Source organism: Oncorhynchus mykiss, chromosome 31 (assembly GCF_013265735.2).
Source record: "Oncorhynchus mykiss isolate Arlee chromosome 31, USDA_OmykA_1.1, whole genome shotgun sequence".
Classification (NCBI taxonomy): Eukaryota; Metazoa; Chordata; class Actinopteri; order Salmoniformes; family Salmonidae; genus Oncorhynchus; species Oncorhynchus mykiss.
This window is the reverse complement of record NC_050571.1, coordinates 26941657-26959332: the sequence shown is the minus strand read 5'-3', so window position 1 is coordinate 26959332 and position 17676 is coordinate 26941657. Positions and strand designations below refer to the sequence as shown.

Sequence of the window (17676 nt, the reverse complement as noted above, 5' to 3'; positions counted from 1 at the left end):
GTTAGAATCGCATGGTGTCAGTACCCAACTATAGCGCTTCTGGTAGAAATACTATCGTCATTCTTTTGAGCCCTCCTCCTGGCTGGTTTGGTAGGTTTGATCGGTCCCTGGAGTTATACAGTCGTGCATGTTCGTGGAGAGAATAAGATCTGGAATTTACATAAATAAAACTATTGTTGGTTTATTCGTTTTGGTATTTGACGAACATACTGGAAAGACAACGGTCACAAATGAAGGAATAGTGGAAGTCTTGTGGATTAGGGCTATTTGTCTTGAAAACATGGGACAAAGAGGATGCGGGGAATGGCGGGAGCGACGGCAGAGTGTCACCTACATGGTTGCTTTGGTTCTGTTTTGGAGCGGAGCATCTGCACAGATAAGATACACCATATCTGAAGAGCTTAAGGAAGGAACTGTCGTGGGGAATATAGCTAAGGATGTTGGAATAGATCTGAGCACCTTGAAGGAGAGGGGATTTCGAATCGTGTCTGGCTCGACCGAGCCTCTTTTCGAGGTAAACCAGAATGACGGCATCTTATATGTGAACCGAAAAATAGACCGAGAGGAGCTGTGTGAACGGAGCAGCGTGTGCTTGATCAACCTGAAAACCGTTCTAGAGAACCCGCTGGAGATCCATTATGTCTCAGTGGAGGTGTTAGATGTTAACGACCATTCTCCCAGCTTTCCCGAGAAAGAGAATCGGTTAGAAATATACGAGTCCGCTTTACCTGGTGTACGATTTCAGCTGCAAGCTGCCGTTGATCCAGATGGTGGCCAGTACTCGGTTCAGCAATATAAACTCAGTCATAATGACCATTTTCGTTTGGAGGTTAAAGATCGAGGAAGGGAAGGTAAAATTCCTGTTGTAAATCTACTAAAGCCCTTAGATAGAGAAGCTATGAAAAGACATACATTACTACTCACAGCCATTGATGGAGGAAAACCTCCCAGGTCTGGGACTGTGGAAATAGTTATTGATGTTTTAGATGTAAATGATAATATGCCTGTTTTTGTCAAAGAGTTATACTCAGTTACATTGAATGAAAATTCTCCTATTGGCACGACAGTCGTGCAAGTAAATGCCACGGATTTAGACGAGGGTTCGAATGCCGAGGTCCTTTACTTTTTCGGTAAAATGGTAAAAAACAAGATTCGTAAACTTTTCGATGTAAATACGAATACGGGTGAGATAGTTGTGAAAGAATTGGTCGATTTCGAGCTACAAGACAGCTATGAGATTGACATAATGGCAACTGATAAAGGATCTGCCCCTCTGACAACTGACAAAAGCATAACAGTAAAGATTATTGACCTCAACGATAATGCACCTGAGATCGAGGTGACGTCTTTTTCGAACGCAATCCCCGAGGATTCTAGACCAGGCACCACTGTAGCATTAATCAGTGTTAATGATTTAGACTCTGGTCTTAATGGCAAAGTGATCTGCTCTTTAGTTGAGGACATACCATTTACATTAATGCCGTCTTTACAGGACAACATGTATTCTGTAGTCACCAAATCAACACTGGATCGAGAGAAATCATCACAATATGATCTAACAGTAGTTGCTAAAGACGCAGGCCAGCCGTCCCTGTCATCTGTAAAGACTATAAGCGTAGTTATATCAGATGTGAATGATAACAATCCAGAGTTTTCATTAAGCTCCTATACTTTCTATATCACTGAGAATAACGACCCAGGCGCCTCAGTATTTTACGTAAGTGCATCAGATCGTGACATAGATGAAAACGCTCTTATTTCATATCATATTCTCAGATACGGTGGTGACGAGAACAAATGGGCATCTTTTCTCAACGTAAATTCAGAAAATGGAAACATTTTGGCGCTAAAAAGTTTTGACTTTGAAACTTTAAAAACATTCAAATTCCAAGTTGTAGCTACAGACTCTGGAACTCCGTCACTAAGCAGCAACGTCACAGTGAATGTGTTCATTCTGGATCAGAACGACAACGCTCCAGGGATCTTGTATCCAGTCAGCGCTAACGGTTCCGCTGAAGGTGTGGAGGAGATTCCCCGCAATGTGAACGCAGGCCATTTGGTGACTAAAGTGAGAGCCTATGACGCTGATATAGGATATAACGGCTGGTTATTATTTTCACTGCAGGAAGTTACTGACCACAGTCTCTTTGCCTTGGACCGTTATACAGGACAGATAAGGACACTTCGGTCATTCACAGAGACAGACGAGGCTGAGCATAAACTGGTCATACTGGTAAAAGACAATGGGAACGTTTCACTCTCAGCAACAGCTACTGTGATTATCAACGTTGTGGAGCCCAAAGAGGCTTTTGCAGCTTCTGATCTTAAAAGCGCAGTAAAAGACGAGGAGGAGAACAGCGTTACGTTTTATTTGATCATAACTCTGGGGTCAGTTTCAGCACTTTTTATCATCAGTATCATCGTGTTGATTGTAATGCAGTGCTCCAAAGCCCCAGACTATTCCTCCAAGTATTTACAAGATGTGAATTACGACGGGACACTGTGCCACAGCATCCAGTACCGATCCGGAGACAAACGGTACATGTTAGTTGGACCCAGAATGAGTATAGGTTCTACTATTGTCCCGGGCAGCAATGGGAATACTCTAGTGGTACCTGAAAATAGGAGGAGAGCTTCTGGAGAGGTAAGAAGATCAAGTTGAAGTCGTAATTTTACATCCACCTTAGCCAAATACATTTAAACTGTTTTTCACAATTCCTGACATTTAATCCTAGTTAAAATTCCCTGTCTTTGGTCAATTAGGATCACCACTTTATTTAAAGAATGTGAAATGTCAGAATAATAGTAGAGATAATTATTTATTTCTGCTTTTATTTCTTTCATCACATTCCCAGTGGGTCAGAAGTTTACATACACTCAATTAGTATTTGATAGCATTGCCTTTAAATTGTTTAACTTGTGTCAAACGTTTTGGGTAGCCTTTTCACAAGCTTCCCACAATAAGTGGGAATAAGTGGTCCCATTCCTTCTGACAGAGCTGGTGTAACTGAGTCAGGTTTGTAGGCCTCCTTGCTCGCACATACTTTTTCAGTTCTGCCCACAAATGTTCTATGGGATTGAGGTCAGGGTTTTGTGATGGCCACTCCAATACCAAGACAATTTTTTTCTTAAGCCGTTTTGCCACAACTTTGGAAGTATGCTTGTGGTCAACCTCCATTTGGAAGACCCATTTGTGACCAAGCTTTAACCTGATATGTTGAGATGTTGCTTCACTGATAACGTTTGTACTGATATATTGTGTCAAGATGCCTCTAAAAAGCTTCAAGGATAGGGTAATGAAAGGTAGAATCGCGTGGTGTCAGCATAGGCGGACATCCCAGGGGGGACAGGGGGTACACGACCCCCGATATATCACTGTAAACATAACTATGTAATTTCAAACATATTAATAATACGCAATGAAAGCACTTGAGCTGATTATAGACACTTAATAGCGCGTTTTTACGTTTCAAAAGAGTGCGACCTCCCTCCCTTTGTCTCACAATGGTTTGATCCACTGCCTCCCACCCCCCAGCAGTGGCACATGATGCAGGTACTGTGCATGTGTTGGAATCTGACAGAGTCTGTTGTTGGTGGCTGACCTCCAGTAAGTTGTTCAAACAAAGGATATGTTAGACATTTCTTTACTTCTCCCACTCAATACAAGAAAACACATTAATAACCGTCACCAGTCTTCATTTTCGCTGCATTAAATGTAATGTCACTCTATGTTAGCTAGCGGTTAGCTGATGTTTGCTAGCTAGCTACAGTAACATCAGCCAGTGTTTGCAGCTATTTGAATTTGAGTCAATGAGAGAAGCTAGCAATGCAATGTAGTGTTCCTTAGCTGGCAAGGTAACAGAGGGTTAGTGTCTACTGTCTGAAAAGCACTCAATGCACATAACTAACGTGAGGTTAATCCAGTCAATCGCACCATAGCGATGCTGTTTTATGTTGGCAGGGTTCACATACACAATAGCTGAATTTGCAGAGCTAGCGCTCAAACCAAAGCAAACATTAGCTAGCAATCTAGCTAGTACATATTCTATTTATGTGGCGTCGTCAAAGATGGAATCATTGCTATCGTCAGTTTATTCCAAGATCAACATGCAGCTGTAGTGCTTCAAAGTCCCTGTGATCAGGTTAGCGATAAACTGAACTCCCAACTGAACAGAACTACACTCTCTTCTACCGTTGTATTAAAAATCTTTAATGGTCTCGTTGCAAAAGCTAAATTTTCGCTAGGGGACTTTGAAGCACGTGTGCTGATCTTGGAGTAAACTGACGATAGCAAAGATAATAGCAAACACCACAGAAACGGAATTGGTGCTCGCTAGCTCTGCAAATTCAGCCAGCCAATATAAAACATAAACTATATTCAAATGACAAAAGTTTGCAGCATACGTTGTGTAAATGGTGAACTCACACAGCTGTCAAATCTGTTTCACATTTGCTAGCTGACTAGCTGCCTACCTTTTAGATCGAAGCCCATATAGAATGGTAGAAGATTATAGATGATAGAAGCCCAACTCCTACTGTAAATAACCTGCACACTATGTGTGTCTGTAGCCAGCCTGCCAGGTAGAAAAAAGTAAAAAGACAGACATCAGAGTATTTTTCAGTACACCAAAACGCAAAGCAAGAACCCTAGTAGCCTAATATTTCTAAGACTAGTTGATGAAATGTTAATTAGAAAGAAGTGAAATGATAATGGAAACGTTTCACAATGATGTCATGAGGCAGATCAGGCAACAGATGGGCAGAGACAGACTGACAGAGACTGATAGGCAGGGACAGACTGACAGAGACTGAAAGGCAAAGACAGGCTGACAGAGACTGATAGGCAGGGACAGACTGACAGAGACTGATAGGCAGAGACAGACTGACAGAAACTGATAGGCAGGGACAGACTGGCAGAGACTGATAGGCAGAGACAGACTGACAGAGACTGATAGGCAGGGCAAGACTGACAGAGACTGATAGGCAGAGACAGACTGACAGAGACTGATAGGCAGGGACAGACTGGCAGAGACTGATAGGCAGAGACAGACTGACAGAAACTGATAGGCAGGGACAGACTGGCAGAGACTGATAGGCAGAGACAGACTGACAGAGACTGATAGGCAGGGAAAGACTGACAGAGACTGATAGGCAGAGACAGACTGACAGAGACTGATAGGCAGGGACAGACTGGCAGAGACTGATAGGCAGAGACAGACTGACAGAGACTGATAGGCAGGGCAAGACTGACAGAGACTGATAGGCAGAGACAGACTGACAGAGACTGATAGGCAGGGACAGACTGGCAGAGACTGATAGGCAGGGACAGACTGACAGAGACTGATAGGCAGGGACAGACTGGCAGAGACTGATAGGCAGGGACAGACTGACAGACTGATAGGCAGGGACAGACTGGCAGAGACTGATAGGCAGGGACAGACTGGCAGAGACTGATAGGCAGGGACAGACTGGCAGAGACTGATAGGCAGAGACAGACTGACAGAGACTGATAGGCAGGGACAGACTGACAGAGACTGATAGGCAGGGACAGACTGGCAGAGACTGATAGGCAGGGACAGACTGACAGAGACTGATAGGCAGGGACAGACTGGCAAAAACAGACTGACAGAGACTGATAGGCAGGGACAGACTGGCAGAGACTGATAGGCAGAGACAGACTGACAGAGACTGATAGGCAGGGACAGACTGACAGAGACTGATAGGCAGGGACAGACTGGCAGAGACTGATAGGCAGGGACAGACTGACAGAGACTGATAGGCAGGGACAGACTGGCAAAAACAGACTGACAGAGACTGATAGGCAGGGACAGACTGGCAGAGACTGATAGGCAGGGACAGACTGGCAGAGACTGATAGGCAGGGACAGACTGGCAGGGACAGACTGGCAGAGACTGATAGGCAGGGACAGACTGACAGAGACTGATAGGCAGGGACAGACTGGCAGAGACAGGGAGTCTCAGGTAAGTTTGTTGAGTCTTTGTTTGGCAACATTATGAAAGGTTCTCTCTTTTTTAGACTTGTAAAATAGGGACATAATTGGAAAATGCCATGGATACCCCCACTCTCAACTTAAACTCAACCTTGTTGCCAGCAGCACCAGTATAGGGGACAGTGGCACAGCCACGGCAGGACCAGGTGTCAACCTTGTTGCCAGCAGCACCAGTATAGGGGACAGTGGCACAGCCACAGCAGGACCAGGTGTCAATCTTGTTGCCAGCAGCACCAGTATAGGGGACAGTGGCACAGCCACAGCAGGACCAGGTGTCAACCTTGTTGCCAGCAGCACCAGTATAGGGGACAGTGGCACAGCCACGGCAGGACCAGGTGTCAACCTTGTTGCCAGCAGCACCAGTATAGGGGACAGTGGCACAGCCACAGCAGGACCAGGTGTCAACCTTGTTGCCAGCATCACCAGTATAGGGGACAGTGGCACAGCCACAGCAGGACCAGGTGTCAACCTTGTTGCCAGCAGCACCAATATAGGGGACGGTGGCAGAGCCATGGCAGGACCAGGTGTCAACCTTGTTGCCAGCAGCCCCAGTGTCACAGCATTGTCCAGTTACCTCAGTGATGGCAAAAAAAAACATATCAGCCACACCCACAATTTATAGAACTGTAATCTCTTGCCAACAGAGTGCTGATGTTTCAAGAGAGATGGTTTGGTGATTTCCCCTGGCTACATCATAATCCATCAATAAAAGGAGTGTTGTTTTCACTGTAGCCAAGGGTTTTCAAGACAGCCATCTTTTGGCCAAAGAGCAGATGCTGCCTTCATTAGTGCAGGATTTAGGAACTGGAGAAAAGCCATTGTAAAATTCACAGCACATCAAAACTGCCAAACCCACCGCCACTGTGTAACTGTAACAGCACACCAGCTAAATCCAATCAGTCCCCAGTTATCCAGTGCTTGGGGTAAACAGCAGTGACGAAATGACGAAAGCTACCTTGCACTGTATGAGAAAGCAACAACATTGATTGACTCCATTGAAAGACACTCAAGACGATTTGCTGGCAAAGCAGTAGGGGCACTATAGGGCAGAATTTTTTAAAGTGTTGGATGGTGTGGAGGTTGTTTGGCAACCGTTTTGACCAGGACAGTCTAAACATTCTGTAAGAGTTGGAAAGAGCGCTTCTCACGGGGGAGTTGGATGAGTCTCTAGATCAGTACCCTGAGCGGAACATAGATTCTCTTTCAGTGCAGTTGCATCAAATACCCCTGTAGCAGCAGTTGAGAGGCAGCAGAGGTCCTCAGGAGGCTTCCAGTGGAGGTGTGGGTGTTTGTTGACCAAGTTGAGGTGCTGATCAGAATTTTGTTTGTGGTGTCTTCATGTGAGGCTGAGAGGAGTTTCAGTGCACTCCGCAGGTTAAAGACTTGGTTACGGGCTTGCATGGGCCAAGAGAGACTGAACGGCATAGTTGTCTGTAATGTACATAAAGACAGGCTGGACAGTCTTGAGGGAAAATATCTACCAGCAATGTGTTGGATCCATTGAAACCCTCAAACATATGTTCAGTTGTTTTGTTCAGTAGTGTGTATAGCAGTGGTTCTCAACCTTTTTTCGGTACTGGAACCCCTGCATATTTTGAGGCAAGGTTTTGAGTGGTCCTCAGGGACCTCCACCCCCTCTATATTATATGTAAAGTTACTGGAATCCTTGTGCTGCTGAATACGTTCATTACACTTTTTTATTTCATGGACCCCTTGCCATTACACCAGGGACCCCTAGGGGTCCACCTACCCTGTTTGAGACCCCCTGCTGTATAGTATGATATATGTTCTTTTGTTTAGTAGTTTTTAGTACATGACAGTACACTTACTAATTATTTATTTAATTTAAAATGGCATACTTTGTGTGACATACTTGTCCATAGCTGTTGTTTGAAGAGTTGAGACACCGACTGAACAATAACTAAGTATTTCTGAAGGATATTTTGGTGGATTTGTTTGGGTTTTTCATTGAAGTAGTTATTTCGCTTTTAGAACTGTACTTATTCTGAGCGTTTTGTTCTTGTAAAGATGTTGTAATAGACTCAAACCAGTGGCACATATTTAATGACTATATAAATGAATCAGAAAAAGTTCAATAAAAAGGTCAATTCAATACAGAGACCAACTTCGATGGTTCTCAATGGAGATGATTTTAGACGAGAACACACCATGTTCATTGTATTTATGAAACCTGCACCCATACAGTGTACAGTACCATTACCACCTACTGGCTTTGCTTGGTATTGCTGGTTGTAAATACAAATACCTGCATACATACTGGACTGATAAGGAACACTGCTATAACTATTATTAGTAGTAAAATTATTATGATTTAAAAATTTGAACAAGTTGGGAAAACTCTTCAGTTAACTGCTGTACCTATGATTTATCCAGTTGTAGTAATTATGGTTCCTCAATATACATTTAACATATTACAACGTAGGCAGTGTTACAGCTCTACTTTTGGTGTCCCCCTCGGGAATTGCTCTTGAGAAAATGTCCCCTTCAAGGTTGATATCAGATTTTCGCCCATGGGTGTCAGTACACAACTAGAATTCTGCTCCTTGTAGATTTCACCCCGTCATACTTTTGAGTCCGCCCCCTTGCTGCTCAGCTGATTCAATCACTGGAGGAATTACAGCCATGCAGCATCGTGGGGAGGATACGATCTAAATGTATATTCTTAAAACGCTATTGGATAGTCACCATGGGTCATATTTGCTAATAGACAGACAACTGACACAAATTGAGGAATAGTGAAATTCTGTTGATTCTAGTTATTTATTCTTAAACATGGAACAAAGAGGATGCAGGGCATGGCGCGAGCGACAGCCGTCGGTCACCTACATGGTTGCTTTGATTTTCTTTTGGAGCGGAGCATCAGCCCAGATAAGATATTCCATCTCTGAAGAGCTTAAGGAAGGAACTGTCGTGGGGTATATAGCTAAGGATTTGAGAATAGATCTGAGTACCTTGAAGGAAAGGGGTTTACGAATCGTGTCTGGCTCGAACGAGCCCCTTTTCCAGCTAAACCAGAATGACGGTATCTTGTATGTGACCCGAAAAATAGACCGAGAGGAGGTGTGCGATCGGATCACGGTGTGTTTGATCAACCTGAAAATCGTTCTAGAGAATCCGCTGGAGATCCATTATGTCGCAGTGGAGGTGTTAGATGTTAACGACCATTCTCCCAGCTTTCCTGAGAAAGAGAAACGGTTAGAGATGTTTGAGTCAGCGTTACCTGGGGCACGTTTTCAGCTACAAGCTGCGCGTGACCCAGATAGTGGCCCATACTCTGTTCAACAATATAAACTGAAAAACAATGATCATTTTCGCATAGAAGTTAAAGATAGAGGTGAGGACCGTAAAATGCCTATTTTGATTTTACAAAAGCAGTTAGATAGGGAGTCTGCTAAGAATCATAGATTACTTCTTACAGCCATTGATGGAGGAAAACCAGCGAGGTCTGGGACTATCGAAATAATCGTTGAGGTATTGGATGTTAATGATAACTCACCTGTCTTCACTAAAGACGTATACTCTGTAATGCTTGGTGAAAATTCTCCTGTCGGTGCAACTGTCATTCAAGTAAAAGCAACCGATTTAGACGAAGACGCAAACGGTGAAATTATATATTCATTTGGTAATGGAGTAGATGACAAGTTACTGCGACTATTTGGATTGGATCCGAATACTGGTGAACTAACCGTAAAAGGTCTGATAGATTATGAGGTAAACAATATTTATGACATTGATATACAGGCATCTGATAAGGGACCCGTTCCATTGACAACAGACAAAAGCGTAATTGTAAAGATTATTGACGTGAACGATAATGCGCCAGAGATAGAAGTGACATCATTTTCGAAGGCAATCCCCGAAGATTCCAGACCCGGTACCACTGTAGCACTAATCAGTGTTAATGATTTAGACTCTGGTCTCAATGGGAACGTTTTATGTTCTGTAATGGAAAACTTGCCTTTCAAGCTAATGTCGTCTTTACAGGATAACATGTATTCTGTAGTCACCAAGTCACCTCTGGATAGAGAGAAAGTATCTCAATATGATCTAACTGTAGTAGCCACAGACCAAGGCCATCCGCCCCTGTCATCTGTAAAGACTATTAGTGTTGTGGTATCAGATGTGAATGATAACAGTCCAGAGTTTTCACTGAGCCCCTATACTTTCTATGTCACGGAGAATAACGAACCAGGCGCCTCAGTATTTTGTGTGAGTGCTTCAGATCGTGACATAGATGAAAACGCCGTTATTTCATATCATATTCTTAGAGACAGTGGCGAGGAGAACAAATGGGCATCTTTCCTCAACCTAAATTCAGAAAATGGGAACATTGTTGCGCTTAAAAGCTTTGATTTTGAAACCCTCAAAACATTTAAATTCCAAGTTGTAGCTACAGACTCTGGAACTCCGTCACTAAGCAGCAACGTCACAGTGAATGTGTTCATTCTGGATCAGAACGACAACGCTCCAGTGATCTTGTATCCAGTCAGCGCTAACGGTTCCGCTGCAGGCGTGGAGGAGATTCCCCGCAATGTGAACGCAGGCCATTTGGTGACTAAAGTGAGAGCCTATGACGCTGATATAGGATATAACGGCTGGTTATTATTTTCACTGCAGGAAGTTACTGACCACAGTCTCTTTGCCTTGGACCGCTATACAGGACAGATTAGGACACTTCGGTCATTCACAGAGACAGACGAGGCTGAGCACAAACTGGTCATACTGGTAAAAGACAATGGGAACGTTTCACTCTCAGCAACAGCTACTGTGATTATCAACGTTGTGGAGCCCAAAGAGGCTTTTGCAGCTTCTGATGTTAAAAGCGCAGTAAAAGACGAGGAGGAGAACAGCATTACATTTTATTTGATCATAACTTTGGGGTCAGTTTCAGCACTTTTTATCATCAGTGTCATCGTGTTGATTGTAATGCAGTGCTCCAAAGCCCCAGTCGATTCCTCCAAGTATTTACAAGATGTGAATTACGACGGGACACTGTGCCACAGCATCCAGTACCGATCCGGAGACAATCGGTACATGTTAGTTGGACCCAGAATGAGTATAGGTTCTGCTATTGTCCCGGGCAGCAATGGGAATACTCTAGTGGTACCTGACCACAGGAGAAGTGCTTCTGGAGAGGTAAGGAGTTTAAAACGACCTGTTCAGGAATCTCCTAATGACCAATGCAGTGCCGAGAGCGTGTGCATGAGTTTGATGATGGCGTACTATTCTCATTATGTTTGTTAGAATTTCTGTCTGCTATTTCATTGACCAAGAAAGGGGTATGTGTGAATGTATGAACCATTTTAGGTTTTTAATTAGGCTAAAGAGGTTTGTTAGCTGTCAAATGATCGCCGAAAGTGACACTGCTGTCAGGACAGGTCGCTGTCCACAACTGTGGTGCTGAAACGCTGACCAGTTGAATGTGCTGTTTAACTGGTGAAAGTGACGACGTATACATGCTCTTATAGTGGATAATTTATTCTTCAACATTCTTTTTTCCATGTCAGACACTTGTTGCATACATGAGTAGGGTAAATGTTGCTTTATGTTAGCAAAAATAAGCATTGTACATAATGTATTGTAACGTGTATACCGACTTAAAAAAAAAACAATACCACTTTTGCAGTAATGTTTTATCTGATATGTATCGTGTCAAGATTCCATTACTAAGTTTCAACGATAGTGTAATGTCAGGTAGAATCGCATGATGTCAGTACCCAACTACAATAACGATCTTGATAGAAATAATTACCATAACGCGTTTGACTCCGCCCACTTGCTGTTTGGATGTTTCCGTCGCTGGAGGAATGCAGTTATGCAGGATCGTGGGGAGAATAATGTCTAAAATTGACATTCTTAAAACACTATTGGATCATGAGCATTTGTCATATTTGCTAATATAATGGATGGACAACTGTCACCAATGAAGGAATAGCGGAAGTGCTGTGAATTCACGTTATTTATTCTAAAACATGGAACAAAGAGGATGCAGGGCATGGCGAGATCCACGGCAGTGGGTCACCTACATAGTTGCTTTGGTTTTCTTTTGGATCGGAGCTTCAGCTCAGATAAGATACTCCATCTCCGAAGAGCTTAAAGAAGGAACTGTCATCGGGAATGTCGCTAAAGATTTGACAATAGATCTGAGCACCTTGAAGGAGAGGGGATTTCGAATCGTGTCTGGCTCGAAGGAGCCCCTTTTCCAGCTAAACCAGAATGATGGCATCTTGTACGTGAACCGAAAAATAGACCGAGAGGAGGTGTGTGAACGGAGCAGCGTGTGTTTGATCAATCTGAAAACCGTTCTAGAGAACCCGCTCGAGATCCATTATGTCGCGGTGGAGGTGTTAGATGTTAACGACCATTCTCCCAGCTTTCCCGAGAAAGAGAAAAGGTTAGAGATTTCAGAATCTGCGTTACCAGGGGCGCGATTTCAGCTACAAGCAGCTCGTGACCCAGACGGTGGGATATATTCCGTTCAACAATATAAACTCAGTCATAATGATAATTTCCGTTTAGAGGTTAAAGATCGAGGTGAGGACCGTAAAACCCCTAGTCTTATTTTACAGAAACCACTGGATAGAGAGGCTGTAAAGAGCCATATATTGCTGCTCACAGCTATTGATGGAGGAAAACCTCCAAGATCTGGAGACATGAGAATAACTGTAGATGTATCCGATGTCAATGATAACCCCCCGGTTTTTACTGTAGATTCATACTCTGTATTGCTGAATGAAAACGCTAATATAGGAACAACAGTCATACAGGTTAACGCCACTGATCTGGACGAGGGTTCTAATGGTGAAGTTGTCTATTCATTTGGTAGTGACGTGGAAGGAGAGGTCCTGGAATGTTTTCATTTAGACCCGATTACTGGCGAAATAATTGTAACAGGACTTATTGATTTCGAAGAAAATAACAAGTATGAGATCGATATACAAGCGTCAGACAAAGGGGCAGCTACTTTGACAACAGACAAAACTGTAATTATTAAAATTGTGGATGTCAACGATAATGCACCTGAGATTGAGGTGACATCATTCTCTAACTCAATATCAGAGGATTCTAGACCCGGTACCACTGTAGCACTAATCAGTGTTAATGATTTGGACTCTGGTCTCAATGGGAAAGTTGTCTGTCTTCTAACCGAGGACAATCCTTTCAAATTAACGTCGTCTTTACAAGAAAACATGTACTCTGTAGTCACCAAGTCACCTCTGGATAGGGAAAAACAGTCCGAATATGATCTAACAATAGTTGCTAAAGACGCAGGCCAGCCGTCCCTGTCATCCGTAAAGACTATTAGTGTTGTAGTATCAGATGTGAATGACAACAGTCCAGAGTTTTCACTGAGCCCCTATACTTTCTATGTCACTGAGAATAACCACCCAGGCGCCTCAGTATTTTCAGTAAGTGCATCTGATCGTGACATGAATGAAAACGCACTTATTTCATATCATATTCTGAGAGACGTTGGTGACGATAATAAATGGGCATCTTTCCTCAACATAAATTCAGAAAATGGAAACATTTTGGCGCTAAAAAGCTTTGACTTTGAAACTTTAAAAACATTTAAATTCCAAGTTGTAGCTACAGACTCTGGAATTCCGTCACTAAGCAGCAACGTCACAGTGAATGTGTTCATTCTGGATCAGAACGACAACGCTCCAGGGATCTTGTATCCAGTCAGCGCTAACGGTTCCGCTGAAGGTGTGGAGGAGATTCCCCGCAATGTGAACGCAGGCCATTTGGTGACTAAAGTGAGAGCCTATGACGCTGATATAGGATATAACGGCTGGTTATTATTTACACTGCAGGAAGTTACTGACCACAGTCTCTTTGCCTTGGACCGTTATACAGGACAGATAAGGACACTTCGGTCATTCACAGAGACAGACGAGGCTGAGCACAAACTGGTCATACTGGTAAAAGACAATGGGAACGTTTCACTGTCAGCAACAGCTACTGTGCTTATCAACGTTGTGGAGCCCAAAGAGGCTTTTGCAGCTTCTGATGTTAAAAGCGCAGTAAAAGACGAGGAGGAGAACAGCATTACATTTTATTTGATCATAACTTTGGGGTCAGTTTCAGCACTTTTTATCATCAGTGTCATCGTGTTGATTGTAATGCAGTGCTCCAAAGCCCCAGACGATTCCTCCAAGTATTTACAAGATGTGAATTACGACGGGACATTGTGCCACAGTATCCAGTACCGATCCGGAGACAAACGGTACATGTTAGTTGGACCCAGAATGAGTATAGGTTCTACTATTGTCCCGGGCAGCAATGGGAATACTCTAGTGGTACCCGACCACAGGAGGAGAGCTTCTGGAGAGGTAAGAAGTTGAAAACAACCTTGTATTTCACTGTCATCACGTACCCTCCATTGAGGCTGATTTTCGAGTATCATTTTTAGCCATTTGTGAGTATTTTAAATAGGTCTGTTTTGTTATTTACGTAAGAGGGCTGTTGATTCTCACATGATCTCACATCACAGTAGAAGTTTCTCATTCATTTACAGCCGCTGCTCACTGGGCGCTGACCGCCACAGTGGTGCTGAAACGTTCGGCACTTCAAAGCGCTATTTTATGAACGCTTGACAAAAGGTGATGACATATAAACTCTCCCCTTTCTCTGTAAATGTTTCTCAATTTTATTTCCTTGTGCGTCACTTGTTGCATTCTTGCGTAACGCTTTAGTTCTTGTGAATACATCATGATATGTCATATTCAACCAGAACTCCCATATCTATACACATTTTGCAGTAACGTTTTGTCAATTGTGTATTGTGCCAAGGTAGTTTTCAGTATTGAAATATAAAAATGTAAACTCTGAAATGATATTGTAATGTGACGTAGTATCGCAAGGTGTCAGTACCCAACTAGAATAACACTCCTGATACATTTTCTCCCGTCATATTTTGAGTCCGCCCCCTTGTTGGTTTCGTAGATTATTCAGTTGATGGCGGAATTTAGTCATGCAGCATCGTGGGGAGAATAATATCTTACATTGCCAGAATAAATATAACTTTGGATAATTAGCTGATGTTATAGTCACGAATGTATTGGATAGATCGTTTCCCCAGATTGAGGCATAGCGGAAGTACTGTGTACAGCTTTTACTTATCTGGAAATCATGGAACAAAGAGGATTCAGGTCATGGAGGCAGCGACGGCAGTGGGTCGTATTCATGGTTGCTTTGGTTCTCTTTTGGAGCGGGGCGTCGGCACAGTTAAGATACTCCATCTCTGAAGAGCTTAAGGAAGGAACTGTCGTGGGGAATATAGCTAAGGATTTGGGAATAGATCTGAGAACCTTGAAGGAGAGGGGATTTCGAATCGTGTCGGGCTCGACCGAGCCCCCTTTCCAGGTGAACCAGAATGACGGCATCTTGTATTTGCACCGAAAAATAGACCGAGAGGAGGTGTGTGAACGGAGCAGCGTGTGTTTGATCAACATGAAAACCGTTCTGGAGAACCCGCTGGAGATCCATTATGTCTCAGTGGAGGTGTTAGATGTTAACGACCATTCTCCCAGCTTTCCTGAGAAAGAGAAACGGTTAGAGATATTTGAGTCAGCCTTACCAGGGGCGCGATTTCAGCTCCAGGCTGCCCGGGACCCAGACGGTGGGATATATTCTGTTCAACAATATAAACTCAGCCAAAGCGATCATTTCCGTTTAGAAGTAAAAGACCGTGGAAAGGATGGTAAAATCCCTATCTTAAATCTCCAGAAACCACTAGATAGAGAAGCTTTGAAAAGGCATAAATTACTGCTCACAGCCATTGACGGAGACAAACCTCCCAAGTCTGGTACTATAGAAATATTAGTGGACGTTTTAGATGTTAATGATAATATGCCTGTTTTCACTAAAGAGTTATACTCTGTGACGCTAAATGAAAATTCTCCTATTGGCACAACGGTCATACAAGTCAACGCTACGGATTTGGACGAGGGTTCAAACGGTGAAATCATTTATTATTTTGGTAGTAATGTGAACAGTAAGTTACGAGAACTTTTTGAAGTAGATGCTATCTCTGGTGAGATAATTGTCAAAGGATGGATCGATTTTGAAATAGAGGACAGCTATGAGATTGATATACAGGCATCGGATAAGGGATCTGCTCCCCTGACAGCAGACAAAAGCGTAACAGTAAAGATAGTTGACCTGAATGATAATGCACCTGAGATAGAGGTGACGTCCTTTTCTAACGCAATCCCCGAGGATTCTAGACCCGGTACCACTGTAGCACTAATCAGTGTCAGTGATGAGGACTCTGGTCTCAATGGGAAACTTCTCTGTTCTATAAGCGATGGCGTCCCGTTCACTCTAACGCCGTCTTCACAGGATAACATGTATTCGGTAGTCACCAAGTCACCTCTGGATAGGGAAAAACAGTCTGAATATGATCTAACAATCGTTGCGAAAGATGTAGGCCAGCCGTCCCTGTCATCCGTAAAGACTATTAGTGTTGTGGTATCAGATGTGAATGATAACAGTCCAGAGTTTTCAATGAGCCCCTATACTTTCTATGTCACTGAGAATAACCACCCAGGCGCCTCAGTATTTTCAGTAAGTGCATCTGATCGTGACATAAATGAAAACGCACTTATTTCATATCATATTCTGAGAGACGGTGGTGACGATAATAAATGGGCATCTTTCCTCAACATAAATTCAGAAAATGGAAACATTTTGGCGCTAAAAAGTTTTGACTTTGAAACCCTCAAAACATTTAAATTCCAAGTTGTAGCTACAGACTCTGGAATTCCGTCACTAAGCAGCAACGTCACAGTGAATGTGTTCATTCTGGATCAGAACGACAACGCTCCAGTGATCTTGTATCCAGTCAGCGCTAACGGTTCCACTGAAGGTGTGGAGGAGATTCCCCGCAATGTGAACGCAGGCCATTTGGTGACTAAAGTTAGAGCCTATGACGCTGATATAGGATATAACGGCTGGTTATTATTTTCACTGCAGGAAGTTACTGACCACAGTCTCTTTGCCTTGGACCGTTATACAGGACAGATAAGGACACTTCGGTCGTTCACAGAGACAGACGAGGCTGAGCATAAACTGGTCACACTGGTAAAAGACAATGGGAACGTTTCACTCTCAGCAACAGCTACTGTGATTATCAACGTTGTGGAGCCCAAAGAGGCTTTTGCAGCTTCTGATGTTAAAAGCGCAGAAAAAGACGAGGAGGAGAACAACATTACATTTTATTTGATCATAACTTTGATGTCAGTTTCAGCACTTTTTATAATCAGTATCATCGTGTTGATTGTAATGCAGTGCTCCAAAGCCCCAGACGATTCCTCCAAGTATTTACAAGATGTGAATTACGACGGGACACTGTGCCACAGCATCCAGTACCGATCCGGAGACAAACGGTACATGTTAGTTGGACCCAGAATGAGTATAGGTTCTACTATTGTCCCGGGCAGCAATGGGAATACTCTAGTGGTACCGGACCACAGGAGGAGAGCTTCTGGAGAGGTAAGAAGTTGACCCCATTGTCACGAGGAACTAATTACTCGTTAGTTCTCAGTATTTTCAATCTAAGTACTATTTCTGATGGTTACAGGATCCGTGCCCCAGGGACTGAATGTATGAGTTGTCTATGGGGTGGCACATATGATAGC

The 17676-nt window shown here is 43.3% G+C and overlaps 5 protein-coding genes across 6 annotated transcripts in view; all 5 read left to right on the top strand.

The window, feature by feature from the left end:
* LOC110504859 (protocadherin alpha-C2) overlaps positions 1-17676 on the top strand; it is a 187298-nt gene that overhangs the window by 16100 nt on the left and 153522 nt on the right. The gene's annotated exons all lie outside the window — the stretch shown is intronic.
* On the top strand, positions 88-2662 carry LOC118945983 (protocadherin alpha-8-like). The gene has a single exon (XM_036969634.1). The coding sequence runs from the start codon at positions 128-130 to the stop codon at positions 2660-2662; it is 2535 nt and encodes an 844-aa protein (XP_036825529.1). The 5' UTR covers positions 88-127.
* On the top strand, positions 8651-11379 carry LOC118945989 (protocadherin alpha-8-like). The gene has a single exon (XM_036969655.1). It carries the CDS (start codon positions 8804-8806, stop codon positions 11273-11275), a length of 2472 nt encoding a protein of 823 aa, XP_036825550.1. The 5' UTR covers positions 8651-8803; the 3' UTR covers positions 11276-11379.
* Positions 11829-14379, top strand: LOC118945982 (protocadherin alpha-3-like). Its single transcript, XM_036969633.1, has one exon. The coding sequence runs from the start codon at positions 12004-12006 to the stop codon at positions 14377-14379; it is 2376 nt and encodes a 791-aa protein (XP_036825528.1). The 5' UTR covers positions 11829-12003.
* Positions 15003-17542, top strand: LOC118945981 (protocadherin alpha-3-like). The gene has a single exon (XM_036969632.1). It carries the CDS (start codon positions 15167-15169, stop codon positions 17540-17542), a length of 2376 nt encoding a protein of 791 aa, XP_036825527.1. The 5' UTR covers positions 15003-15166.